Source organism: Saccostrea cucullata, unplaced genomic scaffold, assembly GCF_032062105.1.
Source record: "Saccostrea cucullata isolate Sc308-1 unplaced genomic scaffold, CSIRO_AGI_Scuc_v1 ctg286, whole genome shotgun sequence".
NCBI lineage: Eukaryota > Metazoa > Mollusca > Bivalvia > Ostreida > Ostreidae > Saccostrea > Saccostrea cuccullata.
Genome location: NW_026929666.1, coordinates 297,205 through 310,835, shown reverse-complemented (window position 1 = coordinate 310,835; position 13,631 = coordinate 297,205). Strand labels below are relative to the sequence as shown.

Below are 13,631 nucleotides of genomic sequence, written 5' to 3'. Positions count from 1 at the left end.
TGAAGATGCTTCCATATCAATATGACTTACAACATAGCTTTTCTGTTCTTCAGAGAATGATTTTTTCCAATATGTTCCAATTAAAACTTCAATGATTTGTTCAAACTTGAATCTACACTAACTGAGGATGCTTTCATAGCAGCAATATGTCAAAACATGGATTTGCTGTTCTTGCAATCTAATCAAATCAGATCTGACATAACCCAACTAGGGGCCATGTTCATGAACTTTAAATTACTTTTGTCTTAAAATTACTTTTGAAATGATAACAAAACTAAATGATTTACATTTACTTTAAAAGTACAGTACAGCATATATGTACCTTTAAATTTCATATACAAATAAATTTGTAAATAAGAAAAAACAATAAAATTTACTTTTAATTTATAAAGCTGTAAAGTATAAACAGATACAGAATCCAACAGATAGTTAGAATTTGTATTACTTTAGGGATAATATACATGCAGTAAGTGTTATCAGGAAAGAAAAAGAATAATTTTCTTTATTTTAACACAGCCAATATGTGTTTTATAGAAGTCAGAAATACTTAACACATGATGTATGTTTATGACAAAATAAGAATCACTGGAGATACTTGTAAACTGCCAGTGTGTCGGAGACTTGTCTCACATAGAGATTGTTCTCATCATCAACACACACACACTACGGGGATACTCTACCCCTTGTTGTTTTGTGAGTAATAGAGACAAGAACTGACCATCCTGATCAAGGAGATGAACTGTGTTATTTTCATAGTATCCATCACACACAAGGATGTGACCGAGGACATCAGTGCAAATTCCAAAGGGTAGAAAATCTGACTTCTGACCTGTGTAGGAGAACCTGTATTGTCCTGATTTATTTACCACCACTACTGCTTTTTTACCAACATCTGATGAACAGATATCTCCATTGATGTTTTCTGTGATATAGTGTGGTCCATTATACAGTTCCTGTCCTTTGTTATCCCTCTGTATGTTCTGTAGTTCTTTTCCTGTCTTGTTGTACCTGGTGACTTTACCCTCTTTATCCTTCACCATCCCCACCAGTAAGTCCCCGTTGATGTGGGAGGAGTGTATGCTGAGTGGTGACCAGTCTCCAGTTTTAATGAATTCAGTGATATTGTTATCCTGTGTTATCCAATTGATGCCTTTCTTGTTTTTGTCTGTAAAGATCAGATTTCCTTCCTCTGTCACTGTGTGGTAACCTTCATCTTTGCCACTGGTTTTTATCTTCTGTATCACATTCCCCTGTAGATCTGTTTGGACAAGATCATCAATTATGTCACTGATCCAGAGTCTGTCTGATTGATCTAGTGATACATGGAATACATGATCAACACCTGGTACATTGAACTCCCTGACCTTGGTGACAGAGGCAGACAGAGACAAAGTTTGATTCCCGTCAGATTTCTTTCTGTTTTCTTTCATCTGTTTATGTGTAGGTTTCACTGCTGGGTTGTAAACACTTTCCATGGTCTCACATGTAATTTCTCTCTTCTCTCCTTTAGTTTGTGGAAGGTCTATTTTACCAAGTAGTTTGGCGACATCACTTTTGCTGTATTGAGCAGAAATAAATCTTGGTATGACTGGTTTTGTTGTCTCTGGTATGGGTTGGATCTTTGGTTTCTTCTCAGACATTGATTTCATTGGTTCTGTAGGGACAGGCATCTTTGAAGCTCTTTAACAAGGTTATTAAGATAAGTGATGTAATCATCCATGGTCCTGTCTTGGGATTCAAGATCTTCTAACAGTGAATGCTCTATCTGGTCTAGCTGCTTCAGGTTATCAGATATGACTGTGTCCACCAGACTTTTCAGGGTCTCACCTTCAGTCTTCATTGATGTTCTGATGTTGTCCATAAGGTGTTTGATTTCTGATGAATCTTTTTTTATTTCTTTTTTCAAATTTTCTGATGTAGGGAGAAAGTACTCATGGATTTTGGTAATATCTTCTTGAAAAACTTTATATTTTTCTGCATAAACAGTTTCCAAATCAGTAAATACATGTCCCTCGATGGTCTGCCTGTGTGGCACATTTAGAACATACTGCAACTTGGCATTCTTCACAGAGCATGTCCACATCTTTAGTGGGGTGGATCTCACATTTCTCCACAGGAAGTTGTCTTTTGCGTTGCTGGTACAGGACCACTTCATGGTTTTTCTTTTTTGGACTTTTCAGATGATTACCTTTGCATTGTTTGCAAAGTCTTAAATGGCAATTGTTGCAATAAAACTCACAGTTTCTTTCACATTCTTCAATGTCACACTCTAAAAAGTGTTGGGCTCTAGGAGGAATGTCCATTTTGGATAATGCCATCTATAAAAGATACTTTATGTTAAACATTAAAAGAAAATAAGTTAAATGTGTTACTGTACACATTGTAATTTTTAAGAGTGCTGACTTGTACAATGTATTTTTATTCATCGTATGTTAAATATTTTTTCTCTTAGCAAATGCACATGAAAATAAATTATTTTCTCTTAAAAATAATAATAAAATGTTTAAGTTGATTTGTGATTGTGTATTTTTAATGATCTATAAATGACTTTGCTGACTGACTTTTGGAAGGTTAGGACGAGAAGCCAGGTGTGATAGATAGATCAATTTTAAATACTGACACTGAAGTATGCACGTGCAGTACAATGAGTACACAGAACATCGTATACATTGCTGATAATATAACAGGGTACTTTTGATAACATATTTTACAATGCACACATAATGCAGAAGTATACTACACAAAATAAATAGATAATTTTTGTATAACTTGAATTATATACCTGCTTGAATTAAAAATATCTACATAGAAAGTCCACCCCTTTACTCTTGAAAAGCAATTCAGTTAAAAAAAATGTAATCGATTTCATTAGGTAGGTGAGTGTATGTATTTGCCCAATTTGCAGTAAATCATGTCAATGTTGGGGAAAATATCAATTCTGAAACTCGTTTTCTAAACGTGAATAATTAAAAGCATCATGCAATTATGAATTTTTAGCTCACCTGAGCTGAAAGCTCAAGTGATATTTTCTGATCATCCGATGTTCGTCATCTGTCCATATAGCTGTTCGTCTGTATGCCCGTCCATCCTCTGTAATTTTTTTTCAGTTTTATTTTTCAAGAACCACTGGGCCAATTTTAACCAATTGAAACTTGGTACAAAGCATCCTTGGGTGAAGGGGATTTTAAATTATTAAAATGAATGGTAAAATCCCCTTACAAGGCAAGATAATCAGGTAAAGACAAAAATAGGGTAAAGTCATTCAAAAGTCTTCTCAAGAACCAGTGGACCAAGAAAGGTGAAACTTCTGTGGAAGCATTCTAGGGTAGGGTAAATTTGAAATTGGTAAAATCATGACCCCTGGGGTAGGGCGGGCCCACAATAGGGAATCCACATTTTACGTTTGAATATATCAGAAAAAAATTTAAAATATTCCTCTCAAGCATCTGTAAATGTAGTAGTGTAGATTCTGATAAAAATGAACCTCTGGGGTATTAATTTTACAATAAAATCTAATTTTATTACAAATATATACGATTTTTTTCCCTGAATGGCCTTTTAAATGACTTTGCTGATCGACTTTGAATGTGAATTCTTTAAAATTATGGAAGGGCAAGGCCACAATAGGGAGTCCAACTTTTACATAGTAACATATAGGAAAATTCTAAAAGACTTCCTCTCAAGAACCACTGGGTTCATACTTATATACCAGGGGCAGGCTTGTTCCAACAATAAGAATCAAGTTTTATATATATATATATATATATATATATATATATATATATATATATATATATATATATATATATATATATATATATATATATATATATATGAAAAATATTTAAAAATATATCATCCACTGGGCTATACATTGCTGCTAAAATTGCAAGATAGATTTCACAACATATTTACAATGAACTCGTAATAAATGCAGAATCTTTTACTCAAAACAGTAAGTAAATATATGATTTTGATACAACTTTAATTGTGTTTTTTATCCCCCCATTGCAAAGCGGGAGGGTATATAACAAGAGGGAAATCTGGTTTAAAAATTGTCTTCTGTTACGCTTTTGGGTGCCTATCTCTTATCCGCAACTCCTCTTTTATAACTGAATGAAATTTTATGAGACTTTTACAGAATCTTTGTCATATAGTGCCAGTGTGACCTCCTATTTTACTTTTTAATCGGACACATATTTTGGGTTTTCCAAAGCAAAACATTGACACTTCCATTTTTTTTAATAGAAGGCTCCTCATCTGTTATCCGCAACTCCTCCTATACCACTGAATAAAATTTAATAATATATTCACAGTTCCATTATTACATAATGCCATTTGTCATTATAATCATATAATGGGAGGCAGGGTTATCATTTAGTGGGCTCATTGCTCACAGTACCTCTCTTTTTTTTTTAAATTGAATATGTCTTCTTCAAAATGTCCATTCCTTTATTTTTGAAAAGCAAATAAGTTTTAAAAGATGCAACCGATTTCATTATAAGTAACGTGTATGTATGTACTTGCCATTTCCTTAAAGTAATGTTCATCCCCACAGTTAATAATATTATGCCAATTTAGGGAAATCTGAAATATATTTTCAGGAAACGTGAATAACTAAAATTTATCTAGAAATCAGGGCAACATTGATCACAATGAAAATTAAGTTAAGTCACTTCTGTTTCGCATCACAGAATTACCAAGCTACCCAGAAACCTCTCTTACTCCGTTGGAGATAATTTATTGTAAATATTATTTTTAATGATATTTTTGTTTCTTAGAAATGTCTCGACGTAAAATATGATATTTGGATACATTTAAACAAATTCATCGAATTCAACTTGCAGTGCAGCACAGTCACATTCAAACTGATTGTCTGCCCTGTGGTTCTTGATTTTTTGAGAGGAAGTTGAAGATGTGAAAAGGTTACAGACGGAGGGACGATGGACATTGGGAGATAAAAAAGCACATATAAGCTGAAAAATCAGGTGAGCTAAATAGCAACAGCCAAAAAAAAATTATTCTGCGAAAGGAGGATGCTTTCATGCTTATTCACAACTGATATAAACTTGATGTTTGCCCCCTTACATGTATTTAAAACGTCGACCATGAATGATGAACGTTTTAAAAATGATTTTTTTATTTTACCCTTCCAGAAATATATACGGGCCTAAATGTACTGCACCTATTAATTTTGAATGTTACGAAAGAAAAATAAGCGTTTGTGACTCATTTATGTCCTTTTCCACTACTTTAAAAAGCTTTGTGCATTGAATAGAAATAACATCTTGATGTACAGGGATATGACTGTCTCCAGCCTTTTATTTAGCCTCGGTAACAGCTGGGGCATCGATGTTCGATGGTGCATTACAGATACATATGTTGATCGTGTCTCGTTACAAGTTTTAGTCAATAACCCCATGCATATTTGGAAGAAGAAAGACGATATGATGAAGGTAAGTATTTTACAGTTTTTTCCCCTTTAAACTTCCTATTACTAGTATCTAAAAAACGATTTAAAAATATAAATCTTCTTTTCAGATAAAAAGAAACGACTTTTTAAAAATGAATTTTATGAAATTCACGAATTAGTGAGGGAAGAGGGGTTCAGCGTAATACAGCAATACTTTGTTGTTAGTCCGCACCGCCGCTCCTCTAGATGATCGTTTTAATCTTAGCAAAATTAGCATAATCCTACTCAGATGAAAGTTTTTGGTGTTTAAGTCGAAGGAAGAGGAGTATCACCATTACAATCTATATGTAAATAGATAAGGCTATAGGGCTACATATCGCTACGTTGGCTCTATAATCAATATTATTTTCACATCTTACATATATATAATTTCAACTATCGCACGCAATTAGTACTTAAGTAAAAGATAATAATATAAAAGGTAAATTCCTTGCAAAGCAATCCGATTTCACAATATTTTCTTTATCGTACAATGGTGTCTTTCATATCATAAGTATTTTGCACAAATAATTGATTTTCTATGCATACCTTGCAACAGCTGGCTCGAATCTACAGTCCCTTTATACAGATTCTTTTATTGCCCTTGATTTTGTCGGGAGACAAAATAAACATCCATCAAATCTGCCCATGACACATATGCTTTTATTGAATAAAATAAAAATTATCTGCATACTAAACTGTGTATGTGCCGTCCTTACCTCTCTGTCGCCTTTGTTTAATAAGCAGTAAATCTTGCGCACATTTTTACCGCTTGCCATGTTCTTGAAAGAAAACGAAATCAAAAGTGAACGCAGCATTTGATATTTTTTATTTATTTCATAGTGTACTTCGATGGACTAGGAATTGATACTATTCGAATGTCAACAACATTTCAAATATGGCACTTAGAAGTGTCATAACAGCTACATTGCTTCTCCTCACGGCCCATTCAGTGCTTGCAGACCACTGTGACGTCATAGACACTTTGGACAATCAGTGGGTGAACGTTAACAATCTGAAGAATGACCATGATGCAAGATATTTGTCAGAGGCCCAAGTCAGCAACAAAGAGGAATGTCAGCAAGCTTGTTGTCAGTCAGGTGATTTAGATAAAAAGATAAATTAGACAAAAAACGAAATAGAGAGATTATTTTAAAAAAGGTAAAAATAGAAATACTTGTAAATAATGTCTTTTTTATTACTTTCTCCAGGAATGAATTTTTTTGAGGAATTCTTATTTATTGCAGAAAATGAACTCTTTTCATTAATCGTTTATATTCTTACAGAAATTCAGAAATCTTAATTATACTGTTACTACATGTAATTCATAAAAGTATTGTCTAATTGAATTATAATTCAAAGTAAAATGGAATTATTTTCCCTCAGAAAAATGTTCTGTGGTGATTTATGACACTAAAGAAAACCAATCCAAGGAAAACTGCTTCCTTCTCGATTGTTCGCAAGATCTCGAGTGTATTTTTGAAAATAAAGACGGCATGGTGACGTATGTAGTCGATAAAAAACATGATACTCCAGTGAAAGAGGGAACACCGTCTACCAGCACACCAGGAAAACTAACAAGTTCTGGATCCATTCTCACGACACGGACTACACCAAAGAATTCAACAACCGTTAAAAGCACCACACAGTTAGCTCTGGGATCAGTGACACCGACAAATGCGCCATTATTAAGTGATGTTTCTCCGTTTATAACTAAAACTCCAACTAAACCCCCAACAACAACAACAACACGAACAGCTACAACGCCAGCTCCACCCCCTCCAAATACAACAAAATCAAAAGTATCGCCGGCATCAGTTTTAGAGACAACAACAAACGCGACAACAATTAGTGCAAAGCCCAAGACAACAACTGTCAAAGCTTCCGTGTCAGAGGCAAAATCTTTTGCTGATCAGAATGCAACATCTGTAATTTTGCAAGGTCCATCTACAACAGCATCTGTATCTGTAATGAATAATAACACTTTAAGCAGCTCAAATAATGTAACCGAGAATATGGAACTTGATAGAAACAATGTAACGAGTGAGGAATTGACAAACAAGGAAATAAGTCAACTTCTCAACATAACACTACCCGGACTTCAAGTCAATGATTCCTTAGTAAATTCAACAATTCCACAAATTAAACGTCCACCAATATCAACACAGTCATTTGTTCCTTTGAATTCATCGTCGTTGTCGTCGACTTCATCATCATCAACAACAACAACAACCACATCATCACCTTCCTCATCTTCCAAATCTGTACATGTATCTACTTCACAACAACACATATCATCTGTTATCACTACAAAAGCAGCGAATATAAACGTCACAAAAACAACAACAACGACGACGACGATGACGACAATATCACCGATGTTGACAAATAACCGAAAATTAGATCAAAAAAATTCTTCTTTAGAAACAAGTAATCCGAATGTAAACGATACAATGGAACTTAAAACGGTGGCACAGGGTGAGAATTTTTTAAAATTTTATTTTATCAAAAACTATTGTTTCAATGTGTTTTTTTAATATTTTAGTATACATTGTATATAAATACATTTAAAAACCAAATGCCATAGACAATTAAAAAAAGTTCTGGAACAGGATTCTATTGAGTTACCTCTTGATGTTTCAGATGAAGACAAAAATTCTACCAGTGGTGGTCTTGAGAACAAAACAAATCAAACAGGACCGTCCTCTGCAGTGTTAGGGGGATTGATAGCATTGTTGTGTTTTGGAATGTTTTTTATTATTGCTATAGTGGTGATTTTTGGCAAAAAATTGTTCGAATCCTGGCAGCGCCGACATTACTCTCGTATAGACTATTTAGTAAATGGAATGTATAACTAAACTATATTGTTGTTTATTAATTGTAATAAATTATTGTCATTGACGTTTTTTAAATCATTACAAATGCGATCCTAATCTAAAAGAAGCACAGTATATCCTTGTACTAGTATTTTATTCTATTATAGAAATTTCTTTAAATCTGCTAAATTTTGATTTTTTTTAAAGCAACAACACGCATGAACAAATCAAATACCTGTTTCCTGAATTTTTCCCAAACATGACTGATTAAAATTGTGAAAACAGTTCATGATCAGTTACTAATAATGTTTTTCAAGGACATGAAGTAGTCCATTCTATTGAAACAACTGAATATTAAGTAAGTAATGTTGGTTTCCAGAATTCACACAAATTTGCATATGAGTATTGATTTTCATGTGAGCTTGTGGGCGACCTTCCAGGCCTCCTATCTTTGTATTTCATCAGATTCAGCTTGATAGTTTAAATAATAAAGGAACCCCTGTCTATTTTGTGGAGTATGCCAGGGCATAAAAATAGTTTGCAAAACGGGCAAAACTCGTTATGCATAAATTATCCCACGTTTCCAACTATCGTTGATGTCCCTCGTCTGCTCTACTAACTAGACAGTGATTCCTTTTATTTGTATTTCATTATGAAATAAAATAGTTAATTTAGATTTTAAAAATTTATTCTAATAAATTTAAAATAATACAAGGCCCCCATGTCAGTTTCAATAGTCACAGCCCACTGTCGTCAAACGCAAGGACAGCCGCACGAGATTAACACTTATATTAGACCTCCCTACCGTCAGACATAAAGACAGACGTATGATTTACATGCACATTAGGCCTCCTTAGCTTCTGACGTATCGCTTGGCGAAATGTACATGCCGAAAATATGATCAAGAAAACAAATCCTCTAACTTTCAATTGAAAGAGTTATCACAGAGACAACAAATGGAAATGAAAATATTGAAGCATAATTTCTGTTTAAAAAGAGTTTTGAAGGTAAGGGTTAAGTCTTGAAAAAAAAAATATGTCCCGCATTTGGCCTTAGAATTGACTCTGGAATATCCCTAGGATGAAATAGAAAATTCATAAAGAGTCACCAGCCATCATATTTCAAAAGAAGTTTGATGAGGAAAATATAAAATTATTAGCATGACCCCACATCTCTAAATAAGTGAAAATTTCTCGAATGAGATGTAAAACAACAATCAATCAATCAATCAATCAATCAATCAATCAATCAATCAATCAATCAAGCAATCAATCAATTTTAAACATTATGTTAAATATTACTCTGTATGCGGTAGGCAAACCGTCTTGTGGAAAATATTTGATAATGGGGTGCAGATATACAAAGTTTTGAAATTCAATTTCACCTTGGGATCACTTTTGGGCCATTTTCTTAAATTTTTTTTCATTTCAAGCTAGTAGGCAAATGTATATTGAAAATCCAAAACTGCTTTCTTTTATAAAGAACCTCTTTTTTAAAACCTTTTAATTTAAATAGAAAGTTTACAGCATTAGTCAGACTGCAAACTAATCATATAGAATACTAATGTATTTATTCATTTGCCACATCATCTCTTAAGCATCATTTGATGAATTTGATACCTGTATATTCATGTAGTTGTGTGTATTTTAGACAACAATTGTGAATTCTTCAATAATTCTCTCATCCGGGTAAAACACTAATGTTAAGGTATTATTTCAATATTTAGTAATTTCGCTATTCAGTATAATACGGAGATTCTAAGCAAAAATTACATTTTAGCTTTAACAGATAATTCTAATTAACAAGTTGAATTAATGAGTCGTATTTCTACTCCGAACTTTTGACCCATCTGATTTCAATAGGTTAATAGATTAACCGTATATATGGCTGAAATTACAGATAAAATGTTTATTTTATTTCAGTTTTATAAGTCATTAATTACTTTATATGCGTAAAATGAAAAGTTCAAAGTTTATTAAAAGGTTATGATAGAGTTATAGGTTTATCTACTTGAAACGGTGTTTAAAATAAAGTATGAATTTAAGCAAAAAATGACATCAATCAGTAAAATCTAAAGTAATAAATTGTTCTTATGTATATTTTGCAAAAAAATGTTTGTGCTACCTGACCCTGGGTACTTCAAATTATAAGACCTTTTTTCAGTGCACACACTTTAATCAATCATATTTTGTTGAAGTAAATTTTTCCAGATAAATGTGCATGAACTTTTTTAAATCAGCAATAATTCGAAAGCCAGAATTGTTCGATTGAATTTATGATTAACTCATTTTGTTCTGGAAATTTAATGATACACTTTAAAAAGATCATTCAATACACATAACATATTCATGTATACATATTTTTCCTGTACTGTAATTTATATAAAAAGGATGTCGAAATCAATTTTAAAAATTGGATAATAGATCTATACATTTATTTTAATATGTAGAAAGACGTGTTGTGTAATTTTTTTTACAAGCTCACAGTCACTCTAGAAATACCTTCTAATGGCTTTGCCATATGGCACAATGACATGACATTTTAGTAATTTTAAAAACAAATTGTCAAACAGATGGTTATAAGATGAGTCTGACCTTATCAGTGTTATCTCAATTATGTGTATATTCCTGTATATAACATTCAGTTCACTAGCTCGGAGCAAATGAAACTTTCATTTTCTATCAACGCGCTGTCTCTGAAGATTTTTAGGATCTAAGTAAGACCAACATGTCTCTTGCCATCATGGTAGCTATTTATGTTGCAGTGATACAATTTGGAAGCAGTCATGGTGTAAGTTAATTGTTTTTTTTTCTTTTAAAACTTTTACAAATCTAACCGAGCTTTTCCACAAGAGCTGTAATTCAAACTGATAGTAAGATTTCTGGTAAAAAAGCTTTTTATTTAAATAACTCCACGACAAGGATTTCGTAACAACAAACTAAATTTTAGAAATAAATTTCTTTTCAAGAACCTTAAACCTGCCGATCTCCTCACCCTGAACCTTTCAACTTGCTTTCGAATGACATGAGCAGTTTGTACAACTTTTATAAAACATGTTGCACATTTGTAATCCATTATAACTATTTTATCAACTTTTGTTTTGGCTGTCATAATCATCTAGCACGATATATTGTAAACTTTACTTTTCTGTCGTATAAGCAAATCGCAAATCAAAGACAGTGAAGTACATGTAAAAAGTTTTTGTTTTTGTTTTTGATGTATTTCTTTTCAGACTGTCCAGACGCTAAGAGCCCTAGGAAAGATGAAGATACAAGCTCTAAATATGAACGTTTCAATTGACCAGGCTCAGCAGTTTTCCACATTCTCCGGACGATTTCGTGGCCCCTCTGATTCTATGTATGGTCCCGTTTATGACATGTGTGAAGACGATTTACAGTTGTTGAAGTTTGCAAAAGGTATTGTATAATCTTTGCACCCGTTGTTAGGTATATTTTTTGTTGTTTTAGATTTAATACTTTGTATTTGTCTTGAAATTTACATTAGTATGTCGATAAAGTAGAAGCGGTTTCAATAACCCTATTTATTTTTTAAGAAAAGATGTGAAAGCACAAACTGTGGGAAATTGTAATTCATGCTTTCCTTGTTGTTCTAAATCCTAGTAGTACATATTTCGTAAGACCTTTCATGTTAAGTGTGACTTCACTAGCTTGTACATTTCTCCGTATTTTATTTAATGCATATCCATATAAAATGCATAAATTTTACAAGGCATATTCGAAAAATGTGGGCAATTGCATTTTCCCCTCATCTTTAAAAATTTCGATGCGTGCTACACACAATGTAGTAATTTGGATCTTTTCTGCAGAAAAAAATACATTTTTGATCTTAATTTAATTAAATAGATGAATAACAATAGATACTTTTGCAGTTTAATGTCAGTTGATGCAAATTTTCTCAGTGTAATCATAGACCTAAATAAGAAAAGCCTATCAAAGGGAGGCATTTCCCTCCCGAATTTTAAAACTGTATGATTCTTTTTCAGTGTATGATTCAGGAACCTTTTCGGAGTTTGAAGTAATCCTGCGATTACAAGTTTATGGCGGAACTTGTTGGTTCTCCATTAATTCTGCATCGGCGTCAGAAACATACACACAATTCTTATTCCCTAGTCATACATTAGTACTAGAGGAGAAATTTGGTCTACAGAATAGAACTCAGACCGAATTTATGGAATCCAGCTGCAAGATTGAGGTAGATAAATCAAAACCAGATCAAGACACCATCCGGTATACAGCTGCTGTTCATGAATGCGGACAAGAGACTGGCGTTCTTAATACGGGATATTTTGACATATCGATGAATAACAATGGAAAGACTAAGGAAGTTTCTGGATTGTATGTTGAAGCTGGCAGAAAGTATTTTAACTACGTCTCTACTTCCGCCGATTATACATTTGCATCTGAGGAGAATTCTTATGCAATTTTTAACGAGGGCAACATGGCCGCCGATGGGGTTAAAGTTGCTGGCTTTAATTTCACGATGATGATTCACGAATTCACGAAGGCAGATTATTATCCAGTCTCTGTGACTCGTATGTGGAAATTCACTATCATTTAACAATAACTGTGTGTAGAAAAATGCGCAAAAGCTAATGTACAAACGTCAATTCTTCACAAATACAAAATAAAGATTCTTTTTTGAAAATGTATATCAAAATCGTATTTTGTTTTGATAAAATTTTTGGTAATTTCCCTCCAGGACCAAATTGATTACAAAAACCTTATTTATCAGTGGTGATCACAATGCCTATACATGCAATTAAAGCAACGTGTTTTAATCAATGTGTAATAAAATTCATATATGTAATTTGATTAAAATAAAATAATAGCTGTTGTTAGTGTTTAGGGAACTGAGAATTGTTTAAATGATTTTGAGGCCAAAAATGTGACTCAAAAGCCATTGCGAACACAACATAAAATATTCAAAATTATTCAGAAGGTTAAGTCCAAAGTTGAAGAGATTTGCAAAAATACCAACTGAAAATACTTCATATTTCTGAAGAATAGAAGGCAGGTGAGATGTTGGAATGCCGATATCAAAAGTGCATTTCACTTAAACTATGTTCGTTTTGAGTTTTGGAATATTTGATATCAGAAATTCAGAATAAAATATATACAAGTTAATTCGAAGGTAGGTCGATCAAGACGTTAGTAACTTATGGAATTTATTTATTAAAAAAAACCTCCAAGTGCTTAGCTATATAACTTTTCATTTATTTTCAAAACATGTCTTGATTATCGAACACCTTTTTTAACTTAAATGTTAAATTCGAATTGGCAGGAATTGTCCACAGAGGCACAATAGGTTGACCTAAATCGTGCTATGGAAACATTTCAACACAA

At 32.9% G+C, this 13,631-nt stretch overlaps 2 protein-coding genes and 1 pseudogene across 2 annotated transcripts; 2 read left to right on the top strand and 1 right to left on the bottom strand.

The window, feature by feature from the left end:
- Positions 1 to 270: 270 nt before the first annotated feature.
- On the bottom strand, positions 271 to 3,595 carry LOC134281699 (FNIP repeat-containing protein cigB-like; annotated as a pseudogene).
- Positions 3,596 to 5,308: 1,713 nt separating this feature from the next.
- On the top strand, positions 5,309 to 8,353 carry LOC134281684 (MANSC domain-containing protein 1-like). The gene is made up of 4 exons (XM_062764117.1): positions 5,309 to 5,456; positions 6,296 to 6,552; positions 6,839 to 7,930; positions 8,096 to 8,353. Exons 2-4 carry the CDS (start codon positions 6,351 to 6,353, stop codon positions 8,308 to 8,310), a joined length of 1,509 nt encoding a protein of 502 aa, XP_062620101.1. The 5' UTR covers positions 5,309 to 5,456; positions 6,296 to 6,350; the 3' UTR covers positions 8,311 to 8,353.
- A 2,571-nt stretch (positions 8,354 to 10,924) lies between these two features.
- Positions 10,925 to 13,040, top strand: LOC134281683 (uncharacterized). Its single transcript, XM_062764116.1, has 3 exons — positions 10,925 to 11,058; positions 11,501 to 11,684; positions 12,272 to 13,040. Exons 1-3 carry the CDS (start codon positions 10,996 to 10,998, stop codon positions 12,844 to 12,846), a joined length of 822 nt encoding a protein of 273 aa, XP_062620100.1. The 5' UTR covers positions 10,925 to 10,995; the 3' UTR covers positions 12,847 to 13,040.
- Positions 13,041 to 13,631: the final 591 nt, after the last annotated feature.